This window comes from Camelus bactrianus, chromosome 16 (assembly GCF_048773025.1).
Source record: "Camelus bactrianus isolate YW-2024 breed Bactrian camel chromosome 16, ASM4877302v1, whole genome shotgun sequence".
Lineage (NCBI taxonomy): Eukaryota > Metazoa > Chordata > Mammalia > Artiodactyla > Camelidae > Camelus > Camelus bactrianus.
In genome coordinates this window covers 2,431,530-2,458,261 of record NC_133554.1, presented here as the reverse complement: position 1 = coordinate 2,458,261, position 26,732 = coordinate 2,431,530, and the positions used below count along the sequence as shown (strand labels likewise).

Sequence of the window (26,732 nt, the reverse complement as noted above, 5' to 3'; positions counted from 1 at the left end):
CCATGCACTTGTGTGGCAAAGTTTCTGCACACCTGCAGCCTTCACAAAGCACATCATCTGCCCCCCAAAGTGTTCTCATCATTTTATAGATAAGCTATCTGAGCCTCGGAGAGGGGAAGCCAATTTTGTCAAGTCTAAACAGGGTGCTCCTCATTCTTTTCCAATATTCTTTCCATCTTTCCTCCCTTCCTTCCTTCCTCCCTCCCTCCCTCCTTCCATCACTCACTTCCTGAGCAGCTGTGGCCCCCAGGAGTGCTAAATTCTGGCACAGCTGACTCAACCAGACTTCCAGTTCCAATTTTCTTCCCAGCCACACTCTTCAACCTCAAAATACAGGAACTAGCAGCCACGCTAGCAGGAAGCCAAAAACATATCCACATGCTATAGCCATGTCCTCGCACGCCCTACATGCTTAAGTGAGGGCCAGGGCCAGACTTCAGCCTTCGGTGCCCAATAAGAATGGACACTCACAATCGCCTGCCCCAGATGCCACTGGAACCCACCTTCATTCTCAGTTTCCATTTCTGATTTTTCACTCTCAGGCGCTTCCCATCATCCACCACTTTAGGAACCGGGATGGAGACCTTGTTGGCGTAATGAGGGTCTATTCCCCTGGTGTAGGACCCCTGGGTGGGAAATAACAGAACACGGCTACTCTTAGTTCTTACACTCCGAGAGAGGAAACACCAGTGCTTGGCAAGATCTGAAAGACGGGTAAGGTCTGGCCAAGGAAGGCCTGGGCCCGGCCAGTTAGGCCAGTGGTGCGTGCAGACAGGCCTCAGGAGGACAACGACACCGAAGGTCTTGGGGGGGGCGAGCGAGAGGTGGCGAGCAGTTCCCAGCTTCCCGAGCCTGGCCTGCCTCCTCCGTCTCCTGTCAGCTCTCTCTGCTGGGAAAACTCCAGGCTACCGAGAACCCATGATTTAGGCTCAGGCTTCAGGCAAGAAACAGAAGTACAATTGCCAGAGATGGTTAGTATCTGGAGGAAATTGCATTTTAACCTAAAAGTAGACTTTGTGGCCTTGTGAACGTCCGTGTACCACACGAGGCTCTCTTACTGTATGAGCCACGATGTGGCTCCCTGCGGAAAGTCCCTGCTTTGTGAGGTCTCAGAAAGGCTCTGTGTCTCTCTTCCTGCAAGGTTTCTGCACGTGTGGTCCCTGCCAGGTGCACTGACAGTGGGAGGGCAAATGGGACAAAAAGACAGTGAGGAAGCACCAACGTGGAGCAGGAGGCCAGCTCAGCGTCCACAGCAGGTGGAAAGGCTCACAGCCAGGCCGGCCTCGGAGGGGCAGTGAGGCTGGTCCAAGGCTGTCGCCTCCCAGACAGGAAGTACCTGTAGGAAGGCGATCTGGTGCTGGATGAAGTTGTGCGTTGACAGGTCCGCCCTGACCTGCTGCACAAGCGCCGCCCAGTGCCGGCTCACAGACGCACATCTGTTCAAGCTGTTCTTATCCAGCATGCCTGGAAAACAGGAGGGGGACCTGGGAACCTCCCCCACTGGGGATGGGAGGTCTCTTGAGAAATCCCCCAAAAGGCCCCGCATACTTAGGATACGCTTGGAGAGGTGGACAGGCAGGTGACGGATGAAGTCCCGGTACCGGCTGACCCCGGACGACAGCTCCCGGACAGCATGGAGGTCCACAGGCAGGTCGTCGGGGGCCGACCCTGCTTTGGACACCCTTGCTTTTCCAGAAAACAGTCTGTTCATCTTGGAAGTGCACTGGAGTGAACCCTTCCACTGCCCTTCTAGAGAGAAGCCGGAGAAAGGGGCACGGTTGGGGTGGCTTCGTGAGACTCCAGGGCAAGAGCAAGTCCTCGCCAGAAGCTCTCCCCAAAATAGAGCTCATCAGGGTCAACCCTCAGGACACTGGAGTTTGCTCGTTTCTTCTGCCAAAATGGAAACAGAACTTCCCGAACCGAACGCACGAGCCGTCTTCAGCCTTCCCAGCTCAAGGCCGTCTGCCGCGCCGACTGCCCTGCTGGTGAAACAGCTGTGTCTGCAGCTCCCTTTAAATGATCCCAACCAGAAAAAGGCTTAATTTGAAAAGAGGGGGATGATTTGCAGCAGCATGGATGCACCTAGAGGTTATCACACTGAGTGAAGTCAGTCAGACAGAGAAAGACAAGTATCACATGATGTCGCTTACATGTGGAATCTTAAAAAAAAAAAGATAAAAATCCTATTTACAAACCAAAAACAGACTCACGGACATAGAAGACAAACTGGTTACCAAAGGGGAGAGGGTGGGGAGGGATAAATTAGGGTTTGGGGCTTAGCAGACACACATTACTGCATATAAAATAGATAAACAACAAGGTTCTACTGTCCAGCACAGGGAACTATATTCAATTTCTTGTAATAACCTATAATGGAACAGAATCTGAAAAGAAAATATATACGTGCATGTAAATGTGTAACTGAATCACTCTGCTGTACACCTGAAACTAACACTGAATCAACTACACGTCAATAAAAAAAAATTTTTTTAAAGAGAGGGATAGCTGAAATAAGATATAAGATGTCGATAATCACTGAGGCTGAGGATGAGGGCTACGTGGGCGATGGTGAGCATCTGAAGTCTGAAATTCTCCATATATAAAGCATTTTAGAATCGGTGCCTTGTGTTTTTTGTAATCATTTCACGTATACGTCTTACTTCAAACACCAACTGAGGATGGCCTTGAGGTCAGGGCCCAATTCCCCACTGCTTCCAGTTCCACCTCAGGACTGAATCCAGTGCTGCAAAAACAGATGCTGGTGGGTTGGATTCTGGAGGTGTCCCCGCTCCTGGATGCCAGAGGTCAGGGGCTGGGTGAGGGAGCATGGCCCGGGGCAGACGGAGATTTAGGGTCACACCAACTGATTTTAATCGTTGCTTCTCCCCACCATGTGTGCGGTTAAACAAGCCCACTGTAACCCAAAGTGAATGTTCGTTGCCCAAATCTGTCCTCCCCAGATGCTACTGCCCTGCCACCCCCAACTCCACTGGGACCCCCGTGTCACTCCCAGCAGCGTCCTTGCGGCAAGCTGGCTTACCTGCAGCGGCTGCTCCCCCCGGCATGATCTCCTGCAAGCCTGCTTTTCCTGAGGTTTTGGTGGACAAGGGGAAGTCTGTGTCCCTGGTTCTGCCTGCCCCGCAGACTTGTGAGGCCTCACACGGCGGGGTGGGGCTGCAGCCTTTCTCAGGGAAGAAAAACACTTTGCTGGCGTCATGACCGAACCCTGAAAAACAAAAGAGCAGGACGAGGGGCTCTTTAAGGAGGTGCGTGGAGAGAAAGTGGTGGAGAGAGGTGGTTTTACTTCTACTGGGTTCTTTCAAATCTACACAGAATGGACCAGGCCAGTTACACAAAATGCACAAAAATCACAGAAAGCCTATTAGTCTCTGCCAGCCCACCTGCATGCAAAATTGATCAGAGCTCCATACACAGGGCAGTGGGGCGGGGGGCGGGGAGAGAAGGAGCCAGCCCTGCGGGCGGAAGGAAGGTGCTGGACGAGGGGCTGCTTTCCTGAAGCTCTTGCTTAATGTTTTGCAACAATATGAATAAACACCCTTGAGCCAAATTAGAAAAGTGAACTTTCTAAGAGACAAACTCTCCCAGGGAAAGGGGAAGGTTACCCCAGTCTGTAACTGGACTTACACAACCTTTAACACCAGGAGCTGATTCCTGGGTGGGGAGAACCACAGCCGGCGGCAGGTGCGTGGCAGACGCCCTGTCGGGAGGGTAGTGTCGCTCGCAGGAGATGCTCAGGAAAGGAGGCCTGGTTTCCAAGCCCCTGACAGGGTGACCAAGGCCAAGTCCCTCAGGGTCCCTGAACTTTGGCTTATTTACCTATAACGTGAAGGAGTCGGACCTGGTCAATCTCTAATCTAACTAAGACGATTCTCTGGTTTTCCCACCACTTCTGCATTCCAGACGATCATTCCTTTACCTCCAAAGACACACCGAAGACATCAGGTGCATAGATCAGGATCTAGCTGCCCCCAAAGTCAGGTAACTTTAAACTCCCTTGGGATGCTATTAGTCCGCAGATCAGGTCTCATGGACATTAGGAATCCCCCGCCCTCGAGAGCTCAAACTCAGAACCCCTCCGTCTGATGTCCCAGCCAGCCCCTCTCACCCTGCCACGCCTCTGCGTCCCGTGCTGGACTCCCCTCCCAGACCCCCTGCAGTCCCCAGGCCCTTGGCTCCTTTATGATTGCTTTTGCTGCCCTGGTCCAGCTGGCCCAACATTTCCAAGATCTTCTCACCGACACCCTAGGCCACTGTCCCACCTGAGTGAGGTCCTCAGACCAGCATCCATGTCTGCTGGGAACTGGTTAGAAACGCAGGCTCTCGGCCCACGTCACACCTGCTGGGGCGGGAGCCCTGGGGAAGGCCTCGGGCACCTGTGTGTTACAAGCCCTCGCAACGACTCTGACACAAGCACCACTGAGAACGGCTGCCCCGGCGGTCGGGCGGGGGTTCCTAATGTCCACATGCGGCCCCTCCTCACCTCCAGCCTCGGATAAACTCCACTTCAAGGCTGGATTTCATGCACAAGCAAGGAATACAGTGGAACGAATGAAGAAAAGCCCCAGGTTTTGACCTCTTTGCCTGGTCTCTGTGTGGTGCAAATGGAAGGACAAAACAATTCAGCAGTGTCCCTTTTGCGTCCCCACAAACCCACTTCAGTCCCTCACCAGCTTCAATCCCGAACCAGCTGAGGCAGGACCCACACCAGATAAGTAGCAAACGCACAAAGCAGCCATTTCTGGGTGTAAGGGACGCAGACGTCCATCCCAGAGGCCAGCTGAAAGTTCCTCCTGCGTTTGTCATTTCATAATTTTCCGGAAGGAAGACATACTCAGCAGGTTCGCCTTTGGCAAACAGGATCGGGTGTCAGGACAAAGAAGTCTGCTCCGCAGCCTGGAAAACCCCCGTCTACCCAGGCCTGTCCGCCCCTCCTGCCGCTTTACAGGCTTCTGCGGTCCGGCCTCCTGGTCTCCGGGGGCCCCCCTCTCCACCTGTAGCCGTGCTTACCTGAGGCGGTGTCCTGCTCTCTCAGAAACAGGGCTCTGATGACGTTGGCGGCAGTCAGCAGTAACTTGGGGTCGCACATCTGCAGCAGCAAGAGCGTGTAACTGGCCTTCGTCCGGTGGGAGCTGTTCCCAAACCAGAGCAAGATCTCCCTCATCTCCTGTTCCACCGTCTTGTCCAGCATGTGGTTCAAGGAGGACTTGACGACTCTCCCCTCCTTCTTGCTGACGTTGACCCGGGACCTGTGGTAGATGAAATCCTTCCCCTGCGTGGTCTGAAGGATGTTTTGGAAATAGTGCAACAAATACGAGCTATCCAGCTGCGCCAGGACGCTGACCAGAAACCTCCTCCGGGACACCTCGCCCACCCGTCGGAACCACTCTTTGGTGGAGAAGACCTTCCAGGCCAGGACACACGCCTCGCACTTCTGGCACACGGGGACAGAGTCGTTCCCCCTCTCACACCGAAAATAGGGGGCATTCCTGAGCCTCGATTCCAGGTTTTCCATGGTCCCGAGATGACCGGCTCATTTTATCCCTGCCCGTTGTCAACGCCACAAAACCCGAGAGGAACAGGAGAGGCTGATAAATATCCCAGTTGAGCCTTTGCTATTATAAACATCTCCCAAAGGAAAAGTTAACCGCTGCGATGGATGGAAAGCTGCTCTCTCCCAGAAACTGCCGGTAGACTCTGGCTTTCTGTACTGACCTCCTTGGAAACATGGCTTTACCGTAAAACTCCTAAGCCTGGCGCTGCTTAGGTGGAGGCAGTTGCTGTATATTCTGAAAGAGCTGGTCATCTCGTTTCTAGGACAATAGAAATACAGTTAGTCCAGATCCCTTTGAACGGGAAAAAAATGTGGTGGAGCCCGGTGTTGAGCTTCCACTGTGCTGCTGTTAATGACTTTAAAACATTTGTGAATACACAATTAGACGGCACCTTCTTCGGTTTGGGGATTTGGGTTATACGGTGGCTGTCCCAGTGATCCTGAGTGTGTTTCTATCCATCTTCTTAACTCATCATCAGAGTGGAAACACAAATGTTTTGTATGTATTTAAGTTACTTGACTGCTTTTGAATGCTAACCAGAAACCCCTGCAGGGAAAATTCTTGGTAGAAAAAATTTAAGTGGGCCTGAGAACATGTCTGGGAACTTCCAGCCTCAATCACACGCCCACCCAGGTGTCTGGGAGACGGCACAGCTGAGCAGTGAAGAGTGTGGGGTCTGCAGTCGGACTCCTGGGCTCAGAGCCCAGCCCAGCTACTTACTAGCTCTGTGAACACAGGCACATTACTTTGTCACTGAAATAAAATGCACAACCTGAAAGTTGAGAATTCTGTTTTATTTGGCGGTCTTTCTGGGGATTCAGGCCTGAGGACTCGAGCCCGGGAGGCAATCTCTCCGATCGCTCTAAGTGGATGTTTCAGAGGCACGAGAGAAGCCAGGATATACAGGAGTTTTTGCAACCAAGACCAGCTAATCAGAACATCAAGGGATTACTGTTGATTAAAGAAAACCAGACATCTCAAGTGAAGGAATTCAGTGATTTTCTACGTATGGGAAGGTGCAAAGGTCTGGGCTCACTGAATCATTCCTCTGACCTGCACCTAGACACTTAGGGCCTATGCCCTGTTCTTCCACATCCTGAGTGCCCTCAGTGGGCAGGGCTGGGGGAGGCAGCAGAGGCCGGGCTGCCTGCTTGTCTGCACCGAGTTCCCCCTACTCACTGCTGGGGGCGGTGGTAGCGGCTGATGACTTGATGGGCACAGCATCCTTTGTTTACTGATATGGCTGCAACATTTTTTTTTTCATTCACAACTTAATCCTTTATGCTCCAGTGTCCCTGTCTGTAAAATGGGGACAACAGTGGTCCCTACTTCAGAGAGCCAGTGTGAGGATTAAACGACGTATGACATGCAAAGCCCTCAGAAGACTGCCTGGTGCACATTTAGCCCTCAGTAAATGCCAACTACTGTTGCAGTGTCCTCATCAACGTTACTGTCATGCGGATCATTATTCTGGGTGGCCAAATAACCAGCGTCCACGACAATGTTTATATGTGCGCACGTACATACACTGAGATGCATGTGAAGAAACGAGGGTGTGCGTAGCTCTTTAAAGGAAAAATGACATGAAAATGACTTCCTTGATTCATGAGATCTTTACCCTTTGGCCCTAGCTTATGATCCACTCACGAGTGATGACAGGCCGTGACAGCCAAACCTGCGAGTGCGCAAGGCCCCCGGGGTCCCCAGCCCCGGGGTCCCCAGCCGAAGGCTTCTGCTGGCAGTGCTGGCAGTGGTGACCCGGGAGGAGCCCAGAGCTCACTGGGCTTTCCAAAACTTTTTTAGAGCAAAACCTGTTTGCAAGTCATATTTTCTGTGAAAGCACATTATGTAACATAGACATAGTGATATTCTCTTAGTGAAAACTTGTAAGTTCAAATGTTGCCTTGTTAGGAAGGTGATCATTGAGGACAACGGAGCTCTCCTGGCAACAAGACCTTTCGAGTGAGGATAAAGATGACAGAGACTGTCTTACACAGGCTTCAAACTCCACAAAATTTAAATTAATAGCTGCTCCAGAGAACCCAGCTTCCAGAGAAGACAGTTTGAAATCACTCCTAAATGCTGGCATATTCAGGGTGAAGTGTCTGTGCTTCTCCATTCCTGGAAGTTTCTGCCAGAAGAATAAATGCGTGTGCGCACGCGCACACACACAATACACACACACATACTGTGTATGTGTATAGTGCGCAAATGTAACAAGATGCTGATAACTGGCAAACACGGGTGAAGAGCCTATGAGTGTTCACTTCTCAATTCCTTCAGCTTTTCATAGATTTGACACTTTTCACAGTAACTAATAAAAACACACTGCTAGGATAGGTAAAATGACTGTAACAGCCTACTCCCTGAAGACAGCCCCCAGCTCACCACTGCAACCACAGGGCCCTTGCACATGCTGGGCAGCCCAGAAAAGAGCTTTGAGGATACACTGGGACAAGTCTCCTTTAGACAGGACTAGCTCACACACTGATCCTGGTACCTGGGAGCTGCAGGATCTTGAGTGAGCTGCCTGGCTTCTCTGAGCCTCCACTTCTCCACCTAACTGATGATGAGGACAGCAGAGATGAAGCCGGATAGTAAAAGCTACAGCTGCCTTTCAGGATTAGATCACATATGTGAGACCCGTGTCTCTGCTGCTGTTACTGTTACTACCCTCGATTCAACCAAAAGGTTTGCAATACTGTGAGCATTTCCAGCGCCCATGCCAGAGACCTGCCACTGTTAGAGAAAGGTGACCAAAGTCATCACCGGGCTGGTTGGCAGTGACAGTCCCATAAAAGGTTGGGGTGGGGACAGGAATCAGGCTGGGAAGGCGACCACTTCTAACAGGACAAGCCCTTCTGAGACACCTGGATAAAAGGTGACAGTGGCTTAGCATCTAACCCACCAGGAAGGCCAGACAAAGGAGGGGCACCAGGAGGAAGGAGGCCCAAAGTGTCTGAGGATATGAGGGGCACGTTACCCCAGAGATGCTACAAACTGAGAGGAGCCGGTTCCGAAAGGTCCAAATAAATTAGGATTGTTAATCCCGTGAGGCTGACAGACAGCAAGGAAGCAGTTACACAATCCAGCTCAGCCTTGACTGCACACTGGAGGCCCCAGCCTTGGGAGTCAGAGAGAGATGGAATCCCATCAGTTTGGTGCTAGGGCTGTGGCCTTGGGCAAGCCCTGAGACCCTCTGAGCCCCCATTGCTCCTCATCTGTGGAAGGCACGTGATCGTGGACGCCCTGCAGGGGCGCAGAGATGGAGGCTGCGACACACCCCACCCCCGCATCTGTGGTTCATGATGTGATGATCCCCTACACGTAACGCCCGTGACCTGAGGGGAAGGGCAGGGTGGGTGGTAGTTAAAGTTCCCCCGGGTTTGAATCCCAGCTCTGCCGCTCACTCATCATGTGACCACAGTGACCCTGAGCAGGTAAACCACCGCCCTCCCTGCACGCGCCAGACCACAGCTTCCTCATCCACAAAGTGGGGACATGCGAACATCTACCCCACCCTGGGGAGGCCACTGTGGGGGTTCCACCCACAGACGCAGGGGAAGTACTCAGAACAGAGTCTGGGAGGTGGAGAACGAGAGGTGAAGTGAGCGATTTATTGTGCCTCCTCTGCGGTGTCTGATGGCTGTGAAGATGCCCGGCTGCCAGCTCTGGGCACAGTGTGCCGCTCACCGGAGCAGGCAGGAGAGGGTCGCTGGAAGAGGATGGGAGAACTTAGGGCCCCGAGGATTACAACCGACACAGAAGACAGTGCAGCGTGGAGCCCAGGGCAGTGGCCAGAGACCCCTCCCCTCGCTCTGGGACCCCCATGACTTCTAAAGCCAGCTACCACCAGCTGGCCGGGACCTTGGCCCCCCAGCCAGCCTTAAAAGCCAAGCTGCTGCCCCGTCTTTGTGGTCAGCTCGAGTCTGGGACGCGGAGTCTAGGGAGCAGCCTCCAGCGAGGCCGGCGCTGGCTTCCCGGGCTCCTCTCCCAGATCCACGATCCGGACGGCGTTTTCCTTCTTGGAAAGCCAGAAGGCGGGGTAGACGGGCTCGGAAAACTTACAGTCAAACCTGTGGACCAGCGTCATGGCGTCGGGCTCCACGCCGTAAAAGGAGAGGACCCCTCCCAGGAAGTCCACGTAGACCCCCAGCCTCCGGAAAGGGCTGGCCTTGAGTGGGGTCTCCGTGTCGCTGTGCCAGGCCCTGAACTCCTTCCCGTCCCAGTGGAGGCTCCAGGAGAAGTTGTTTCCAGAAATGCAGCTGTTGCGCTCCTCGCCCTTGCGGTCGATGCCCTTGTAGGTGAGGCCCACGTAGATGCCGGCCCCAGAGAGCTCCAGCTCGAAGTAGTACCTGTGCAGGTACAGGCTGTGCTGGGACAGCACCTGCCGCCAGTGCGAGAACCTGCTGGGGAGGTCCGGGTAGGGGTGCTCCCAGGGCGTGGTGTTGGTCACCTTGCGGTTGTCCTCCTGCAGCCGGAGGTACCTGTGCGCCGTGTCGGGGTCGAAGGCGACGTCACAGGCATCTGAGGGGATACGGAAGGTCAGGGACCGACAGCCAGCTCGGACTGAGCCCTTCGAAGCCGGCCGGCCTCCAGAGCCCGCAAACACATCCATCTCCTGGTCCCCGTCTACCCAGCCGCGGTCCCCGCCCCGGACAAGAGGTGAGTGAAAACCAGAAAACAGAACACAAGTGTGATGTTGTGATTGACAATGAGAAACACGTATCTGGTCTCTGTGGCCCGTTCCCAGCACAGAGCACCTTGTAATTCATTCCTGAGTGACAAGACCCCTGGGAGCATCTAATATTTGGTCTTTGACCTCAGTTCCTGACACGGAGCTCCTGAAACCCTTGCCATTTCCTGGGTCATAAAAGTGCCTTTTGTTCTACTGAGGCAACTCCAGGCCGGCTCCTGGAGGGGCTGGCTGCTCACCAGAAAGACCAAGTCATGACCAGAAACTTGGGTCCCCCAGTCCTAACACTTACTCTCTTGAGAAGGGAAAAGGGCTGGGACTGGAGTTAATGACCACTGGCGCCTGCATGAGGAAGTCTCCATAAAACCCCAACAGCAGGGCCTTGGAGAGCTTCCAGGTGGGCCCTGGGGATTTCTGACTTCAGCCAAGTCAGGCAGAAGGTGTGGGTCACCTGGGGACCTACTGCTTGGGACTGGCATCTGGCGGGGGGGGGGGGGGGGTCTAGTAGGGTCCATGTCCAGGGAGACGGTGTCAGAACTGAGCTCGACTGTAGGACGCCCAGCTGGTGGAGAACTGCTTGGCGTGGGGCAGACTCCACCACACACAGTCCCTCCCCTCAAACAGTCCCCTCGACATACTCTCTTCCTGGTCCCAGAGGACATTAGCACCCCCGTGCACCCAGCTGCTCAAGCCACCCCCGAAGTCAGTTTTGACATTTCTTTTGTCCTAATCCTCCCTCACTTGGTCCCTCCCTGCCACATACACAAGCAGCTGAGCCCTGGCTCCCACCCACTCAGCAGACCGCTTCACCCCCATCCAAGCCGCCGCCAAGTCCCGCCCAGCCAGCACAGCAGCTCCGTCTCCTGCACCCCGCACCTTCTCCCTGGCGGAGCAGGGTGCTGTGGGCTAAATCATGTCACCCGGCCTACATGTCGCCTCTGATGGTGCCCCTGCCCTTGGGATAAAGCAGTGACCCCCCACCTTGGCCTGCACAGCCCTGGGGACTGGCCCTTGCCTGCATCTCCAGCCTCGTCTCCTGCCCTCTCCCCTTTGACCTCCACGCTCCAGCCCCCTGACCTCAGACCCACCCAACCCTGAACCGGCTCCGGACTTTGGCACAGACCCTTCCCTCCATGATGGGGCCATCGCCCCAACCGAGTCTGAGAGATCCCGACTGATCCGTTCAGGTTGCTGCTGCGAGTCTCTCCTCGGAGGCCCCCACCCCGTCACTGCGTCGCGGAGCACCCCACCCTCTAAACTGCGTGGTACTCGTCACGATGTGTAATTACTTATTTGTGTGTTTCACATGTGTCCTCCTTCTACTCTGTAAGCTCCATGTTCTATCCAGGACTCTACCCTGGGCTTCTAGCTCCGAGAAGATGCTCAGTGAACACTGGCCCAGTGAGTCAGCACGAGAATACTCTCACGTCTAAGGGGACCCGGGACTCCTTGCAGAGTAGGTGATGCCATGCCCTGGGTCGAGAAAACCAGAATGAGCCGGGGACAGTCGGTTAGTGCCAGAACGCCGTGATACTTTGAAGAACGCCAAGGGAGGAATGTCAGCGCTCAGAGGACAAAGAGGCCGGCTGACAAGTGGCTCCCCACTGGTCACACTGACAATTTGATGGAACTTGGACCCGTGAAACACTCTGAGTCCAAAAGAGGCTAAAAGTCCATAGTAATACTCAAAGAGGAAAAGTTACCATCGTGTGTGAAAAAAGGCTGTGTTTCATTTTTATTTTAATGTTAAGAATAAGGGGTGTCTAGCTCCTCGTGTTAACTCTATCTGTTTGCGAAACATAGATGTGCGTCTGTCAGGAAGCAGGAAAGGATAAATGATTTTAAAAACTATGGAGAAGCCCAGAGGTCCTGGGGAAAATGCGGAGCTGTGGCAAGAATAGGAAGTGGCCATCACGTCGTAACCGGAGCAGAGGGGGTTCAGGGGTCAGCCCGTCAGCGGTCACCCCCCGAAAACAAGCAGAAGCAGGGCTCAACGGCACGTGCGGAAGAGACAAAGTAGCCACGTGGCCCAAAAATGGCCTTGGCCGCAGAGACGCCATCCTTCCACGAGGAACTGAACCTCCCGCCTTGTTAACCATAACGAAGTGCTGATTAGAAACACAGCCTTTTCTAAAATGCTAACAGACCGGGACAAGCCCACACAATGACAGGACAATGGGCTGGGCGATTCTGGCCACTTCAGACTTACAAGGGAGCCATTTGGTAACTAGCCAGGTTCTTCAAAAGGGCCAAGACAGACAAAGGGACTGGACCCAGACTGGAGGAGGCCAAGGAGACAAGGAAACATCTCTGACCCTGGATCGGACTACCGGCCAGAAAAAGGACATTAGTAAGAGCACGTGGTGAAACCTGACTCAGTTCCACGGGTGGGGGACACCCCTGCAGCAGTGCTATTCACTTCCTGGTTTGGGGCCACACCTTGTAGTTACGTAAAGTGCCAACGTTTGGAGACACTGGGTGGAAGGTGTATGGGAGCTCTTGGTGCTGCTTTGGCAGTGGTTCTGTAAGTTTGAAACTGTCTCAAGGTAAAAAGTTCAAAATCTGTTTAAATTAGTGCTGTCTTAGTGTGCCACTTAAGGCTGGACCTGAGGCTGCAAGAGCCCGCAGGCTACGTGAGGGGGCGTGCCGGCTTCCGAAGCGTCACTCGGACGGCCAGGCTGGGGAGGGGCTGCTCACAACTTACACTGCAGGAACTGCTGTCTGGTGCGGGGCTCGGGCTTCGAGGTCCGATGTCTGTGCTCAGTGACGGCCAACACCTGAGTCCTGATGTCGTACTCCTCTAGAAAATCAAGAGCTGTGAGTGCACACCTGTCCAGGTGGGCAGGGGACTCAAAGAAGCAGGGCCCCCCCACCACCACTCTTCCCTGGGCTTCCAGTGGGAAGACAGGGCTGGAGACCAGTCGCGTCTCAGAGGACCCTGCTCAGTGGCCCATGAAGTAAGACGCGCTGAGGAAAGGTGCCAGCCTGACCTGGACTTCACTTGAAAGGACAGGCATTAGCAACCTCAGAAACTAGTCCTGGCGATGCGGGCCAATCGCATGATGTGACTACATCACGTTCTCCGGGTCTCCATGGTAAAATAAAATCATCAAGGTAAGTGTCCATTAGCACCACAGTCTAGTGGAAGGATGGCTTTGAAGATGAGGCCCCCCTGCCCCGATTCTGCCCTGCCCCGACTCTCTCACTTCCCCCGTGGACCGCTCAGAGACACCACAGAGCACGGCTCCTCACCCTCCCTGGAGCTCTCCTGGAGCTTCTCCTTGTAGCTCTGCAGCAGCTGGATCAAGTGCGCGGTGGAGTCCATGATGACCTTGCGCATGCCGGAGAGCTTGTCCTTGAGTCCAATGTAAACACTCGGGAAGGCGCAGTCCTCCGCGTTCTTGAACTTGCAGTACTCCTGCGGGGAAGGAAACACAACAGCACTTGCCCTGGCGTCTGCGTTCCTTAATCCAGGCAGCCCTCCTCAATATTAACCTCCTGCATCTGTAAAATGGGCTCATGGTAACATGCACTTCACAAAGAGAGTGCAGGTTATGTGTCCAGTTCAGCATCTGACAACATAGGAAGCATTTATTGTTTTTTTAAACTGGGAAAGCGGGCTTTTAAAAATCAGGAGACTTTGCTGTACGCCTGAAACTAACATTGTAAATCAACTACGCTTCAATTAAAAATAAGAATGAAAAAATATCAGACAAGCCCCAAAAGTAAATAGATAGATAGATAGATAGATAGATAGATAGATAGATAAATGAATAAATAAATAATAAATAAATACATAAATAAATAAAATCAAGGGATACTAGACACCCAAGAACAGCTGCAACACACAACCCAGACAGGGAACCAAAGAACAAAATGCTATGCCAACAGCCCAGATGCAGGGAGCAGTCCTGCAACGTTCATTCCTTCAGTACTTTTTTTGCAATAACTTAAACACAAGCCACGATTGGGATGGAGGAGCTGGTGCAGCACTTGGAAGATCACAGACAAATCCTCAGACAAGAAAGTTTGCTGCCTTTTTCTTCCCGGCTCAATCTGATACAGAGTTTTCCCTAATTCTTATTCTGTGCTTTGGAGTTTGAAATGCTTTTTCACATTAAGCCGTTTATGCTTCAAAACTCGGCAGTGATCAGGATAGTCTGCTTTCAGATGTAACATGTTATCAAAATTCAAAGGCAACTGAAGCACTGAATTGCAGACTGGATACAGCAGAAAAAGTGATGGAAACAGTTGTACCAAAATGGTTAGATTAATGGAAGAAAAAGTCCAAGGCAGAGACGTGACAGAAAAATAAACATTTTAAGGCTGTATATAGATTTAGCACCGTATACGATAAAAGTAACTCTTTAAATTACTGCTGGACAATACATGTTGTCATTTCCAATGGCTGCGAATTGGGGCAAAAAGAAGTTATGTTTAACTAAACTAAGTTATCCTGCACTAAAATATGTTTTTGTTAGAGTTTTTATGTTAAAGCTACAAAAGAGGAAAAAATAAGGAGAAATTATTTATATACTCTTTGGGGAAACACATGACATAGTTCCTTTGCTTTGATATTGAAAGCTGAAGGATCAGGACAGCCTTCAGCGTTTCCGTCTCCCTTTCTGCCTGCTGCGTTTTCTCAAAGTCATTACAAGGTTAACGATGCTTATTTTTGGGTGGTGGGAGTGTGGATTGTGGTCCTTCATATTTCTCTGTATTTTCCAAGTGTTTTTTTCACCACAAACATTTTGTTGTAACTAGAAGGGAATTTTTTCAAACATACAATCCAAAATTATTTGTGTTTAGGAATATTAGAGCTGAAGGAGCCTCGGAAATGATTGACTCTGCCTTGATTGTTTGATAAATGAGGAATTTGAGACCCAGAAAGTTTAAGCATCTTGCCAAAAACTACACAGCGCTCTAGCGATGGACCCAGGATGCTGGAATTCACAACCTAGTTTCCTTCCCTGCAGGTTCGTGTCCTTCGGGTCTGGTTCTGAGGGCCGGCCTGTGGCTTAACCTACAACGAACAGCACGTGTAATGAAAGGCCCCGTCTCCTCCGCTGGGCCATCCTCAGTCACTCCGCAGTCACCCAGCACACGCAGCCCTCTCCGAAAGGCAGCAGGACTATTCTCACCCCAGCCAGGCCAGCCTCCGCCCAGCAGTCGGGGTGGTCTCTGGAGCACACAGACCTGAGCTCATCATTCTTCATCTGACGTCCTCCCCCAGCTGCTGTGGCTTCAGGATGAACAAACCTCTCTCACAGCCAGACACCTGCCTGGCCCCGCCAGCCTCACCTCCCTTCACTCTGTGCCCGGCACCCCCACCCCATCCTGTGAAAGCCGCTTAGCTCCCCAGATCGGCTGTGCTTTCACAAACCTCTCCGCCTTGGTTCTGCACACGCGGTTCCCTATCCTGGGACGTGACTCATCTTCCACAACCCAGTTCCTGCCGCCCCACTCTGGGAAGCCTTCCCTCCGGTCCTCCTGTCCTCTGCCGAGGCAAGACCTGCTTCCCTCTGTCCCAGAACTCCCGGTGCACCCCATTTATCAAGGAGCGGTCCCCTTCCAACCAGAGGGTGTCCCCTGGTGTCCACGGCATGGCTGACAGTACCTCCAGGAACAGCACAGTGTTGCCGATGGCAGAAATCCGCTCCAGCCCCTGCCTGGTCCTCTCCATCTCCGCACTCCTGTGCTCCAGGTGGGTCTTGATGCCGTTGGCCTGGCCCAGAGCCGCTTGCTCCTTCTCCTCCAAGAAAAGCATCACGTCGCCCTGGGCCTTCCTCATAGCAGCAAGGAGCTCCCCAAACTGCTCCTCAGCCACGGCCTTCACCTCGGACACCGATACCTGGGGGAGGGCGGGCGGGGAAGAGCCTGTGAGCCAGGCATCCAGCCGTCTCAAAGCAAACCTGAGAAACCTGCATATTGGGGAGCAATTTTCTATCGTAAATGGAAGACTTTATGCTCATATGAATCCTGGGTTCCCGGGAAAACAGGATGGACTCTCCAGGCTGTAAGTAACTCTTTACCATCGTTAACTTAGTCCCTCATCCATCCGATGGGAGAGTGAGTTATCTGACCTTTGGGTCCAGCTCTGACAGTCGGGCTGCTCTTTGAGTTTCTGAAATTGATTTTCCTATTGGGGCAAGGTGTGTATGCAGTACACTTGATAGTTATATTTCTTGTGGTACATTAATAATCTGGCTTCTCTGTACCAATCAGCAGCACGAATTCGCCTATCTCAGCATTTTATTATGCCCGGTTAAACTGCCCACTGGGTCTATCTGTGCCAAAAGCACGTCTAATCTTACGGTGTCCATGCCAGGCACAAAATGTTTAGGGCGTGTGCAGGTGACCACAGCGCCTGAGGACTGCAGACCGAGCACACCTGTGCGGAATGGACTGCTATGTTCAAAAGCGTATAAAACAAGCTCCACACGATCCATACTGAGGGTCCACGCAATGGCACCTGTGCATGTGGGATTCAGCCCTTTCACAGGGTGAACATCCCTTGTAAATGCTTTCAGGCATATCATATTTAGATCATCAATCTGAGTTTTAAACGGTTTCCTTCTCTCCGTGGCAGCTTTAAGTCCTGGCGCTGACAGCTCCCCCTGACAGTGTCCAGTTCGAAATGACCTTGTTAAGCTTCATGCCATGGTCTTGGGTACCGTTTCCTGTGCTCGCACTCCCTCCACCCCGCTCCACAGCCCGGGGCCCGTTCTCAGCCTGCCTCAGTCTCCCATACTGCGCCCCACACCCATTCCATCTGAGAGCTCTCTGAACGGCCCCTCCAGGTGCCGTTTTCTGTTCCTCTTGGAGTCCTGCTGCCTGTCTAGTCACTTTTTTAATTACATAAAATAGTAACAGAATAACAGCCACACAGTGTGTTATCATGTGCCAGGCACTGTTCTGAGCACTGCATACATATTATCTCATGGCAACCTCAAAAAGGTAGGTACAGATGGCCCTCTGTATCTGTGGGTTCCACATTCACAAATTCAACCAACCACTGGAAAATATTTGGGGGAAAATATACCAGAAAGTTCCAAAAAGCAAAACTCAAACTTGCCAAGCCAACAATCATTTACATTGTCTACATTAGATCAGCTATTATAAGCAACCCAGAGGTGGTTTAAAGTATCTGGGAGGATGTGACAGGTTCCATGCAAATACGAGGCCGTTTTATGTAAGAGACCCGTGCATCCGTGGATTTTGGCACCATGGTGGGGGCTGGGGTTGTCCTGGAACCAGTCCCCATGGAGACCGAGGGACGACTGCACCATCATGGGCCCCATTTCTTAGGTAAGGAAGCTGAAGCACCACTGAATTAAGTGCTTTGCCCCAGACCACACAGCTGGGCCCAGTTCTTGTCTCCAGAGCCTGCTCTTTTAACCTTCATTCTACCCGGTCCCTCAGCAGGGGCGAGGCAGGGATCCCCTACGACCCAACCCGGGGGTGCCTGGCTGAGTGTGCAGCAGCAGTCAGGTGTGCTGAAGCCCAGCAGGGGGGCCCAGCCAGCCTTACCAAGACGGATTTATGGTTGGCTTGGAGCCTGGCGATGGCATTTTCATTCAGCTGGAGCTTCCGCTCCAGGTCTAACTGGGTGCCCCGAAGTTCCACCTGGGAAGAGGAAAGGACAGCGTTACAGAGGAGGGAGCCCAGGGCACGGGGAGGGATCCCAGGGGCAACAGCACCATCGCCCCTCGTCCATCTGAGTCGGCCTCAGAAGCTGCTCTCAGAAGGCAGCCTGGAGAGCCCTCAGCAGAGGCACAGAGGGTCCCCTCCGGGGCTGAGCTCGGCTGAACCGGCTGGAACGCAGGGAGCACTACGTTGCGCTGCGCTGGTCATCACCGGCCATCTCTGTGCATTACCATGTATCATCCCAACCATGCCCAGGGCGCGTAAATCCATCATCTCCATTTCACAGGTGATGAAATGGGGCCACCTATCCAAGGTCACGCAGTTGTCAGTGGAGTTGAGCCCCGGCCTTCCAACCTCAGAACAGCGCAGGCGTGGAGCTGGGGCGAGGGCTCGCACAGGTTCCACTTGGCAGCTGAGACTTTGCAAAAATCACCTTAATGCCTCCACACTTCCATTTCTCCAACCATGAAATGGGGAGACGCTAAAGGGCCTAATTCACGGGGTCACTGGGGACGGGATGAGACCATGCGTGTTTACACGAACTCTGGACAGTGGTGGGCGTGTTGTAAGTGTAATCAACGTCAGCAGTGCCCTTATCGCATCGACATTGTCACCGGCATCCCCTGGCTGCTTTCCATCAGGGACCCTATCTCTCCTGGAGGCCGGCGGAGCGAACCCTCCCGGCCGAGGCCAGTGTCTGCCGAGAACCTTGGATTCACCTGCTCGGACCCCACCACCCAGCTCCTGTGTTGCCTCCTAGGGCTCCCTGAGCACTTTCTGAAGCCTGCCAAGGCACGAAACCCGAGCCTCTGCAGACTTCCAGGCCCCATCGCCTTCCTGGCTGTGGAGGACACGAGGCCGCAGCAGCACAGAGCAGAGCTTTCACCCCTTTAACAGCAGCGTGCACGTGCGCTCGACTGTGAGTCGCTGTGCACGAGCAGCCCTAACTCGAGGGCTGCTCCCCTCCTCCCCCCGGAGCCTGCGGGAATCCCAGGCCCCGGAGCGAGCCCAGGCAGGCGGCGGACCCTCCTCACCCTGCAGAAGGCAGGTAACTCTTGCTCAGGCCCTGGGGCGCTGGATCGGGGCAGAGGGAGCCCGGGTGACCTCCCACCCCGAGACCTGAGGTTTGGTGCCCGGAAGTGGGGTGGCAGGGGAGGCGGCAGGGCCTGGCCTATTAGGGGGCAATCGTGGGGTCTTGGTCTGTCTAAAAGGCCCACCCAGTGACCTGCTCCACGGTAGCGGGAAAACATGAACTCTTGTTCGAAGGAGATGGAAGACACAGCAGAACCCTGGCAGCAGCGAGCGTGGCTGTGAGAGCGTGTTGAAGCGGCCGGCCCAGCATGATCCAGGGACCCCCAGAGGGTGTCCAGTGAGGGGGGGGCGTCTCCCCTCTGTCTGCAGATGCCATAAAAGGAGAAAAGGACTCCGGAGTCTGATGGGGACCTCTGAGTGAGTCACCCTGAGAGCAGGCACTCCCCATCACCACAATAGGTGGGGCCACTTTGGGAGACCAGTATCTCCAGTTATTCCTGTTCCCAGAAAATGACGGGGTGTCTCCGACCCTGGCTCTGGGGTTTCCCAGGACTTCAGCAGTGCACACACCTCAGGCCAGGGCGGGCCCTGCACCAAAGGACAGCAGTGCCAACGAGCGGGGATGGCTCCACGTCGAAGGGCACGGAGAGTCCTGCCTGCATCAGCAGGGTAACAACAGATGTTGTGTAAAAGCCACGGCATCTGGGGTCCAAACACCTGCCACCTGCTGGCTCTACGACCCTCATTGCACCATGTAGAGTCTCCTCTGGTGCCACAAGGTATGTCAGCAGAACTGTCTTTGCTTCTACATCCAGGGCAGAGGGGCACCCAGAGGTTGGTGGCCAGGTCAGGAACAGCAGAGGGAGTGAGAAGAGAGGAAATCCCAGTTGGTGTCAGTTCCTTTGTGTTTCCCTTCTGGAGAGCCTGCTCTGGGAACGCTAGAGTTCCCCCACCCCGGGCCGACTCTGTTCCTCGGTCACTGGTCAGAACCCACTATGTGCCAGTCCAGTATATAAGACCCTCCCTGCTCTTGAAACACTTACAGCCCAGGAGGATGTGTAAGAAAAACAAGGTTAAAAGAAGATGTGGTATATTTACACAATGGAATACTACTCAGCCATAAAAACCGACAACATAACGCCATTTGCAGCAACATGGATGCTCCTGGAGAATGTCATTCTAAGTGAAGTAAGCCAGAAAGAGAAAGAAAAATACCATATGAGATCGCTCATATGTGGAATCTAAAAACAAAACAAAACAAACAAACAAAAAAAACAAAGCATAGATACAAAACAGAAATAGACTCACAGACATAGAATACAAACTTGTGGTTGCCAAGGGGGCGGAGGGTGGGAAGAGATAGTCTGGGATTTCAAAATTGTAGAATAGATAAATAAGATTATACTGTACAACACAGGGAAATATATACAAGATCTTATGGTAGCTCACAGAGAAAAAAGTGTGACAATGAATATATGTATGTTCATGTATAACTGAAAAATTGTGCTCTACACTGGAATTTGACACACTGTAAAATGATTATAAATCAAAAAAAAGTTTAAAAAAAAAAAGAAAGAAAAGAAAAACAAGGTTACATAACACTGAGTCCAAGGCATTCCTCAGAAATTCTAGGGGAAATCCTTCTCCTGAACGGCCTCAGAGCACCCGCCTTTTGGCAGCCAATGGGCCACGAACAATGCTGGTTAGCTGCTCCCCGAACCCCGACGCCTTGTGGCTCTCAGAACTTGGCCCCTGCTCTGTCTGGGGACTGGGTCCGCAGTCAGCAACCAGTCCCGAACCTTCTGGAATGAATGCTGAGATTGGATACAATGACCCGCCACACACGGACGTCAAAATCTCAGACAGGGCCCAGCTCACATCTTCCCTCTCCAAGATCCCCGCCCTGGCCTGACTGTGGGGGCCTCCCTCCTCGGAACACGCAGCAGGACAGTTGTGTTCCCCAGCCCTGTGGAATCCCGGGAACCAGCGACCTGCCCGGGCTCCCTGGTTCGAGCCCACACTCCGAGACAGGCAGGGAAGCCTCACATGGGAAAAGCTCGATGGTGTTTGAAAAACTTGACGAGGAACAGGAATGAGTCACATGCACTTGATGGGTCGGAATAAACAGAAAGGCAGCCACAGAAGGAGTGCAAATTTCCCAAAACACACGCACACACACACACACACACAGCCTCATTTCCACGGCAGTGAGCCTGAGGTCAGGGAAGGCGAGAGAAGTTAAGACCAGCCACTCTTAAAAGCTAAGGGGCCCCAGCCAGTAAGGAGAAGAGTATGGAGGTGCCTTAAAGAACTAAAAATAGAGTTACCATATGATCCACTATAAAATAGATAAACAACAAGGTCCTACTGTACAGCACAGGGAACTATATTCAATACTTTGTAATAACCTACAATGGAAAAGAATCTGAAAAAGAATATATGTATGTGTGTAATTGAGTCACTATGCTGTACACCTGAAACTAACACAACATTGTAAATCAACTGTATTTCAATTAACAAAAAAATGCTAAGGGGCCTCAGGAAGCTGGCCTGGGCAAGAGGAAGAGCTGAGTCCCCACTGGGGAGAGCTGGGCTCTGGAAGCCCAGCAGACAAAACAAACAAGCAAAGAACACCCAGAACTCCCAGATCCAAACAGAGGGTCTGCCCACTGGCCCCACAAGACAGTGTGGGAGCTTCAGAAGGGGCTCAGTCGACGAACTGAGCGATTGGCTGCTCTGCGGACCGGATGCAGGGTCCCAGCTGCTCATGTCCTCACGGCTGACCCCTCCAGTCTCAGTCTCCGCTGCACGACAGGCCTGCCTGAGTAACCAGCCCTTAACGTGGTCCACAGTGACCTTCAGCAAGCAGCTCCAGCAGGTCTGGGCTGGCTGGAGGAAAGATGAGTTTCCGGAGCCTTACTGATGTCTAACAAAACTTTCAAAATAACCCTGGTGGCAGGTGTAGCCTTGTCGCATACATCGACTGTGTCTTCTGAGCTGGTCTCTCGGGCTCCAAAATGGGGCAGGGCCACCTAGAGCCTGGCTGTACTTACCGAGCATACCTGCTCCCTGCATAGAAAGCAAGGAGACAGGATGGAAAGGCACGAACTCTCACAGGCAGACCAGCGAGCAGAGGCTGGGACCTGGGCCAGCTCCAGGGACCTGGGGCACAGAGCCGCTGCATTGAACCTATAACCTCGAGTGCGTTCAGCACCAAACCGCCCGAGGGCCGGTACCCAGTTGTCTGTGCTTCCCCACACACAGCTCTCCCAAGATGTCTGAGTTTGGGGTTCCACACAAGTCCCCCTGCTCAAAGTTACAGTCACCCTCAGTCTCCGTCACACACCAGCTTCCACTACGTTTCAAACTCACGTTGTACCTGTGCCACCACACGCACGGAATTTCTGAAAGGACGCAGAAGAAACTGTAAATGGTGGCATTTGCCTCTGAGGACGGGGGTGGGGGCACCCAGGGCAAGAGGGGGACCTTTTCTGGGTAAAATCCATTGCAGGATTTCACAGAGATTGTTTCTCAACGTGTGCACACGTCCCTTTTCCAGTTAAATATCATAGAATTCAGATACTACACCCTGAATAAGGGAAGAGCAGTACACTTCGCCTTCATCTCGCTACTCTAAGAGTGGCGGGTTTTGTGTGCAAAAGAACAAACAAAAGTAAGGCTATAATACCGTGATCCTGGGGTCTTTGCCTGTGTTCCTCCAGTGGGCGGCTTTCCAGAAGCTTCCATCCCTCACTTCCTGACTTAGCCATTTGCAGGAGTTTGGACAAATGCAGTGGAGATGAGGAGTCACCACCTCACTGAGTCATTCAAGGACTGGATGGGGAAACCCACAGAAAGCGTTTAGCAGCTGGCAACGCTCCACAAAGACGGATTTCCTCAGGGACCCGGGCCGCTGTCCTCTCACCTGTCTGATGACCCAGAGTCTCGTCTCAGCTGTGAGTGTGGGGGGTGAGTGGCAGTGACCTGCTCTCCTGACCGGACATTCCCCGACCTTGGAGGTGCTGGGAACAGTTAGCAAGGGGACTGTAGAGCCGGAAAACGTGACTCATTGGCACCTGGAACACAGCGCTTTCCAGAAGAATTCCCACTAACACTGGATGAAATCAAAGGGAGGGCATGGAGGAGGGACCCCGGCAAGCAGCCTGTCCTTGGAAAGCTCCTTCCCCAGCGGCCCAGGGTGCCTGGGCCCAGAAGCTGCCTCGGGCCCCGGCGGCCGCGGTCAGTGCCAACAGGGAGCTGCAGGGAGTGTGAACACAAGACGCGTGGGACAAAAGTCAACTGCACCCCCCACTGAGAAAGAAGTGGTCCTGGAAAGTCAACGTATGAGAAACAGCCAGTGACTCCGAGCCCAGGAGCTTCTCCAGGCTCTCGGCTTTAGGGCCAAGGAAAGCCAGCTGTTCTGGAAACAGGTTCCCTGTCTGATGGGAATGAAGTCACAGGCTAGGAGCACAGTGCTTCTCAGGCTCTCCCGGTACATCTGTCTGATGAGGTTTACTTCCCCAGGTAAGCCATCCTTGACGTCGTACCTGGAGGGAAGGTTCCCGTTCTCTGTTACCTCAGCACCGTTCAAGCCCTTGGATGTCACACGCGGTATCTCAGAGGGGCCCTGTCTACTGATCTCTCGTTTCAGGTAAAGCGGGGAAGAGAAATTAGGGGGAAGTTTTGTTCTTTGCTCTTGAATTCCTGCCGAAGTTTGCATTTCATTCATTGCCACCCAGATCCAGCCGGAGGGAAACACCTCTGCCCTCAGCCCCACACCCAAACACGGGTCAGTCACCGAAAGCTGAGTGAGAAACAGCAGGAGACTGCCAGGAAGAGGAGCGACAGACACGGACAGAGCGGGCACAGGGACAGCAGGACCGAGCTGGGACAGAGTGACCCACTCCAGTTTCCCTGGGCACAGGGTCTCCCCACCTCCCTCTTTCGGGTGGACCCCAGCACTCGCCTCCTTGTCCCTGCGGGCGGCGTCCAAGGAGACCGCAGCGTGACCCCGGTGCTCGCCCTGGCCACACTCCTGGCAGATGCACTGCCCATCAGGGCAGCAGAAGGCGACCAGTGGGCGGCGGTGGGCCAGGCAGACGCGCAGGTCCTGGTCCTTGACGGGCTCGGTCAGCTGGTGGCCATGCAGCCTGCTGTTCTCCTGGTGCGGCCGCAGGTGCTCCGGGCAGTAGTTGACCATGCAGGTCAGGCAGGACTTCACGGCCCTCACCCTGCTGGCCCCGAGGCAGAAGTCACACAGGACCTCCTCCTCCACCTCCACCCCGGGCCTGCCCGGCCACGCAGAGACTGTCCCCTCCGGGGGGGTCCCCGGGGGACCCATGTCCTCTCCTTCCCCCGGGCTGGCCGACCCAGAGTCTGGGCTGAGCGTGGTCAGCGGGTGAGCGGGGACCCCGGGCAGTGGCCCTGGAGCCATCAGATCCAGCTCGGCCATGTGGATGGCTCGCTGTCTGTCCGTCTGTCTGTCTGCCCCTTGGCCCAGGATCCTGCTGCGACTCAGACAAGGGAGCCACGCCCAGATGACTGCAGCTGCTGCGGAGTTTTAACTGTTTCCTCCCCCTGGGGAGCTCACGCAGTCATTACTCCGCTCGAGCTTGGACACCAGCCAGCGGCAGTGACACAGGCCGAGCGACTGCTCAGGCTCAGGGTGGCCGGCCCTGCCCCTCCTCCTGCTCAGACCCAGAACTCCGACTCCTGTGTGAGTCAGTCCCCCACAGACTCAGCCCTGCCACCAGGCCCGCTCTGAAAAGACCGGAGATTCCTGAGCTCTGTGGGCAAAAGCCCATGCTGCTTTACGTGGCCTGACTGGCTCCATTTTTTGTTTTCAGGTTTTAAAGGGACCCAAAATGTAAGGACTTCAGCCACAGGACAGGTTTTCATCCTTTCCATCTCCAGGAGACAGACTACAGGTGGGTTTTCAGTGGCGATCGGGAGAGTCAGGAAAACCTTGTCTCCTTCCACATAAAGCTCCATTCAGACACCTGCACACCTGCCCGGGGGCTCCTGGGGGGACGGGGGGGCCCTGCTCACTTACTAAGGTGTTCCTAGACGTGGTGTGTGGGTCAAAGCACCACAGACTGCGTTAAATAACAGAAACGTGTCTTCTCCCAGTGCTGAGGCTGGAAGTCCGAGATCAAGGTGTTGGCAGCGATGGTCTCTTCTGAGGCCTCTCTCATTGGCTTGTAGATGGTTGTCCTCCCCCTGTGTCTTCACATGGTCTCTCCTCTGCGCACGTCTGTGCCCTAATCTCCTCTTTTCATAAGGACACCAGTCAGATGTGGATTAGGGACCACCCTAATGAACTTGTCTTACTTGAATGACTTCTTTAAAAAGCGCAGTCTCCAAATACAGCCACAGTCCCAGGCAGTGGAGGTTAGGGCTTCAATGTATGAACGGGGGGCACAACCCAGCTCATAATCGGTGGCCAGGGGATGAGATAAGCATCTACCTCCTTCGAAGAACAGTGCTCCCAGACCCCCTTGCTGGGAAGGGGGACACGGCACACTTTGCATTTGCCAGACGGGCACCAAAGGACCCAGGATTATTCCAGGATACCTGGCCCCCAACTTCTGTGTCCTAGAGAGGGTCTGTAGCTTCCCCCCAGGATTTCTTCAGATATGCTCAAGTGGATTTGGAAAGCTATTGGAACAGAGAGGGAACTGGGGGGTGGGGGCGCTGGTCCAGCTCGCCCCTGAGATTGGGGATTGGGGTGTCTCCAAGACATCCCCCTCCCCATGGCTGTCCACTCCTGGTTGGGTTCTGCAGGATCCGGATTAAACCAGATAAACCAAGGCGCGATTCTTGTCACTGACCAAGGGATTTCAGAAATCCAAGAAATGCTGCATGGCGTTGGATGGCATGGGGGACTGTAATAGTCTATCCAGATGCAGGCCTGCTTGTTGTCCACCTGCCCCGAACACGCACATCATGATCGCCTCAATCGGCCCTTTCAGCAACGCGAAGTTTCCTGAGTACCCCCGACCCCACTACTGGAGGCACCCAGAAGGGGCCTCCCGCATTTCATTTCGTGGTTCTACACCTCCGGCCAGGAGAGAAAGGAGCCGGCTTCTCCTGGCCCAGACCGGTCCGGGGCTTTCGCCAACATCCATGAATAGGGTTGCTTTTCAGAATGCCCTGGTTCTGGTGGCTGAACTGGTCCACCCACGTGCCACAGAGCCTTTGATCTTTCGGGGGAAGGAGAGGGAAGGTGAGGGAAGGTGGCCTGGCCGCCCTGCCTGACCGGTTCCACAACCTCAGGTTCCCACTGGGGGTACTGAGCCAGCCTCTCACTCATCTCCTGTTCTCCCCGCACCATCTCATGCCCACCCTCCCCTCCTTCATGAATGGTTCCCCTGCCCGCCATTCTCTCCCGCTGACCCCACAGGGCTCACTCAGCCCAGCCGGTGGCCCACTGGAGCCCTGAGCTAGCAGACGTTCCACAGCAGCGTGGAAAACAGGAAATCTGAATTTTCGGTCCCAGCCTGACCTGGGAAAATCATTTGTCCTCTCTTAACCTCAGTTAAGACAAGATCAGACCTGCCCCTCTGATGTCATATGGCCCCCCAACACCACCCTCTCCTCCCCTCCAGGCCAGCCTCCCTGCACGCAGCCTTGCATGAAGCAAGTGTCTATTTCACAAAATGGATGTAATTTCCTGCTTTCCTGAATCAAACCTGCCGCCACAGACACCAGGGCCACGACGTGGTTTGGGATTCCTTCCCGGAACTAAGGGAGGTTTCCCACCCGGCATTCTGAGAACTCAAACT

General features: G+C 53.7%; 1 protein-coding gene across 1 annotated transcript in view; it reads right to left on the bottom strand.

The window, feature by feature from the left end:
* Positions 1-26,280, bottom strand: part of LOC105061702 (F-box/WD repeat-containing protein 10) — a 43,302-nt gene extending 17,022 nt beyond the window's left edge. Inside the window, exons 1-11 of the mRNA XM_074341881.1 lie at positions 23,915-26,280; positions 17,800-17,895; positions 15,887-16,120; positions 13,522-13,687; positions 12,974-13,069; positions 9,522-10,100; positions 5,029-5,550; positions 3,041-3,226; positions 1,549-1,749; positions 1,337-1,464; positions 504-626 (exon numbers count right to left, since the gene is read on the bottom strand). Coding sequence (XP_074197982.1) covers positions 504-626; positions 1,337-1,464; positions 1,549-1,749; positions 3,041-3,226; positions 5,029-5,550; positions 9,522-10,100; positions 12,974-13,069; positions 13,522-13,687; positions 15,887-16,120; positions 17,800-17,895; positions 23,915-24,400 — 2,817 coding nt within the window. The 5' untranslated portion in view covers positions 24,401-26,280. The remainder of the gene's footprint in view (positions 1-503; positions 627-1,336; positions 1,465-1,548; positions 1,750-3,040; positions 3,227-5,028; positions 5,551-9,521; positions 10,101-12,973; positions 13,070-13,521; positions 13,688-15,886; positions 16,121-17,799; positions 17,896-23,914) is intronic.
* Between the last annotated feature and the right edge of the window lie 452 nt (positions 26,281-26,732).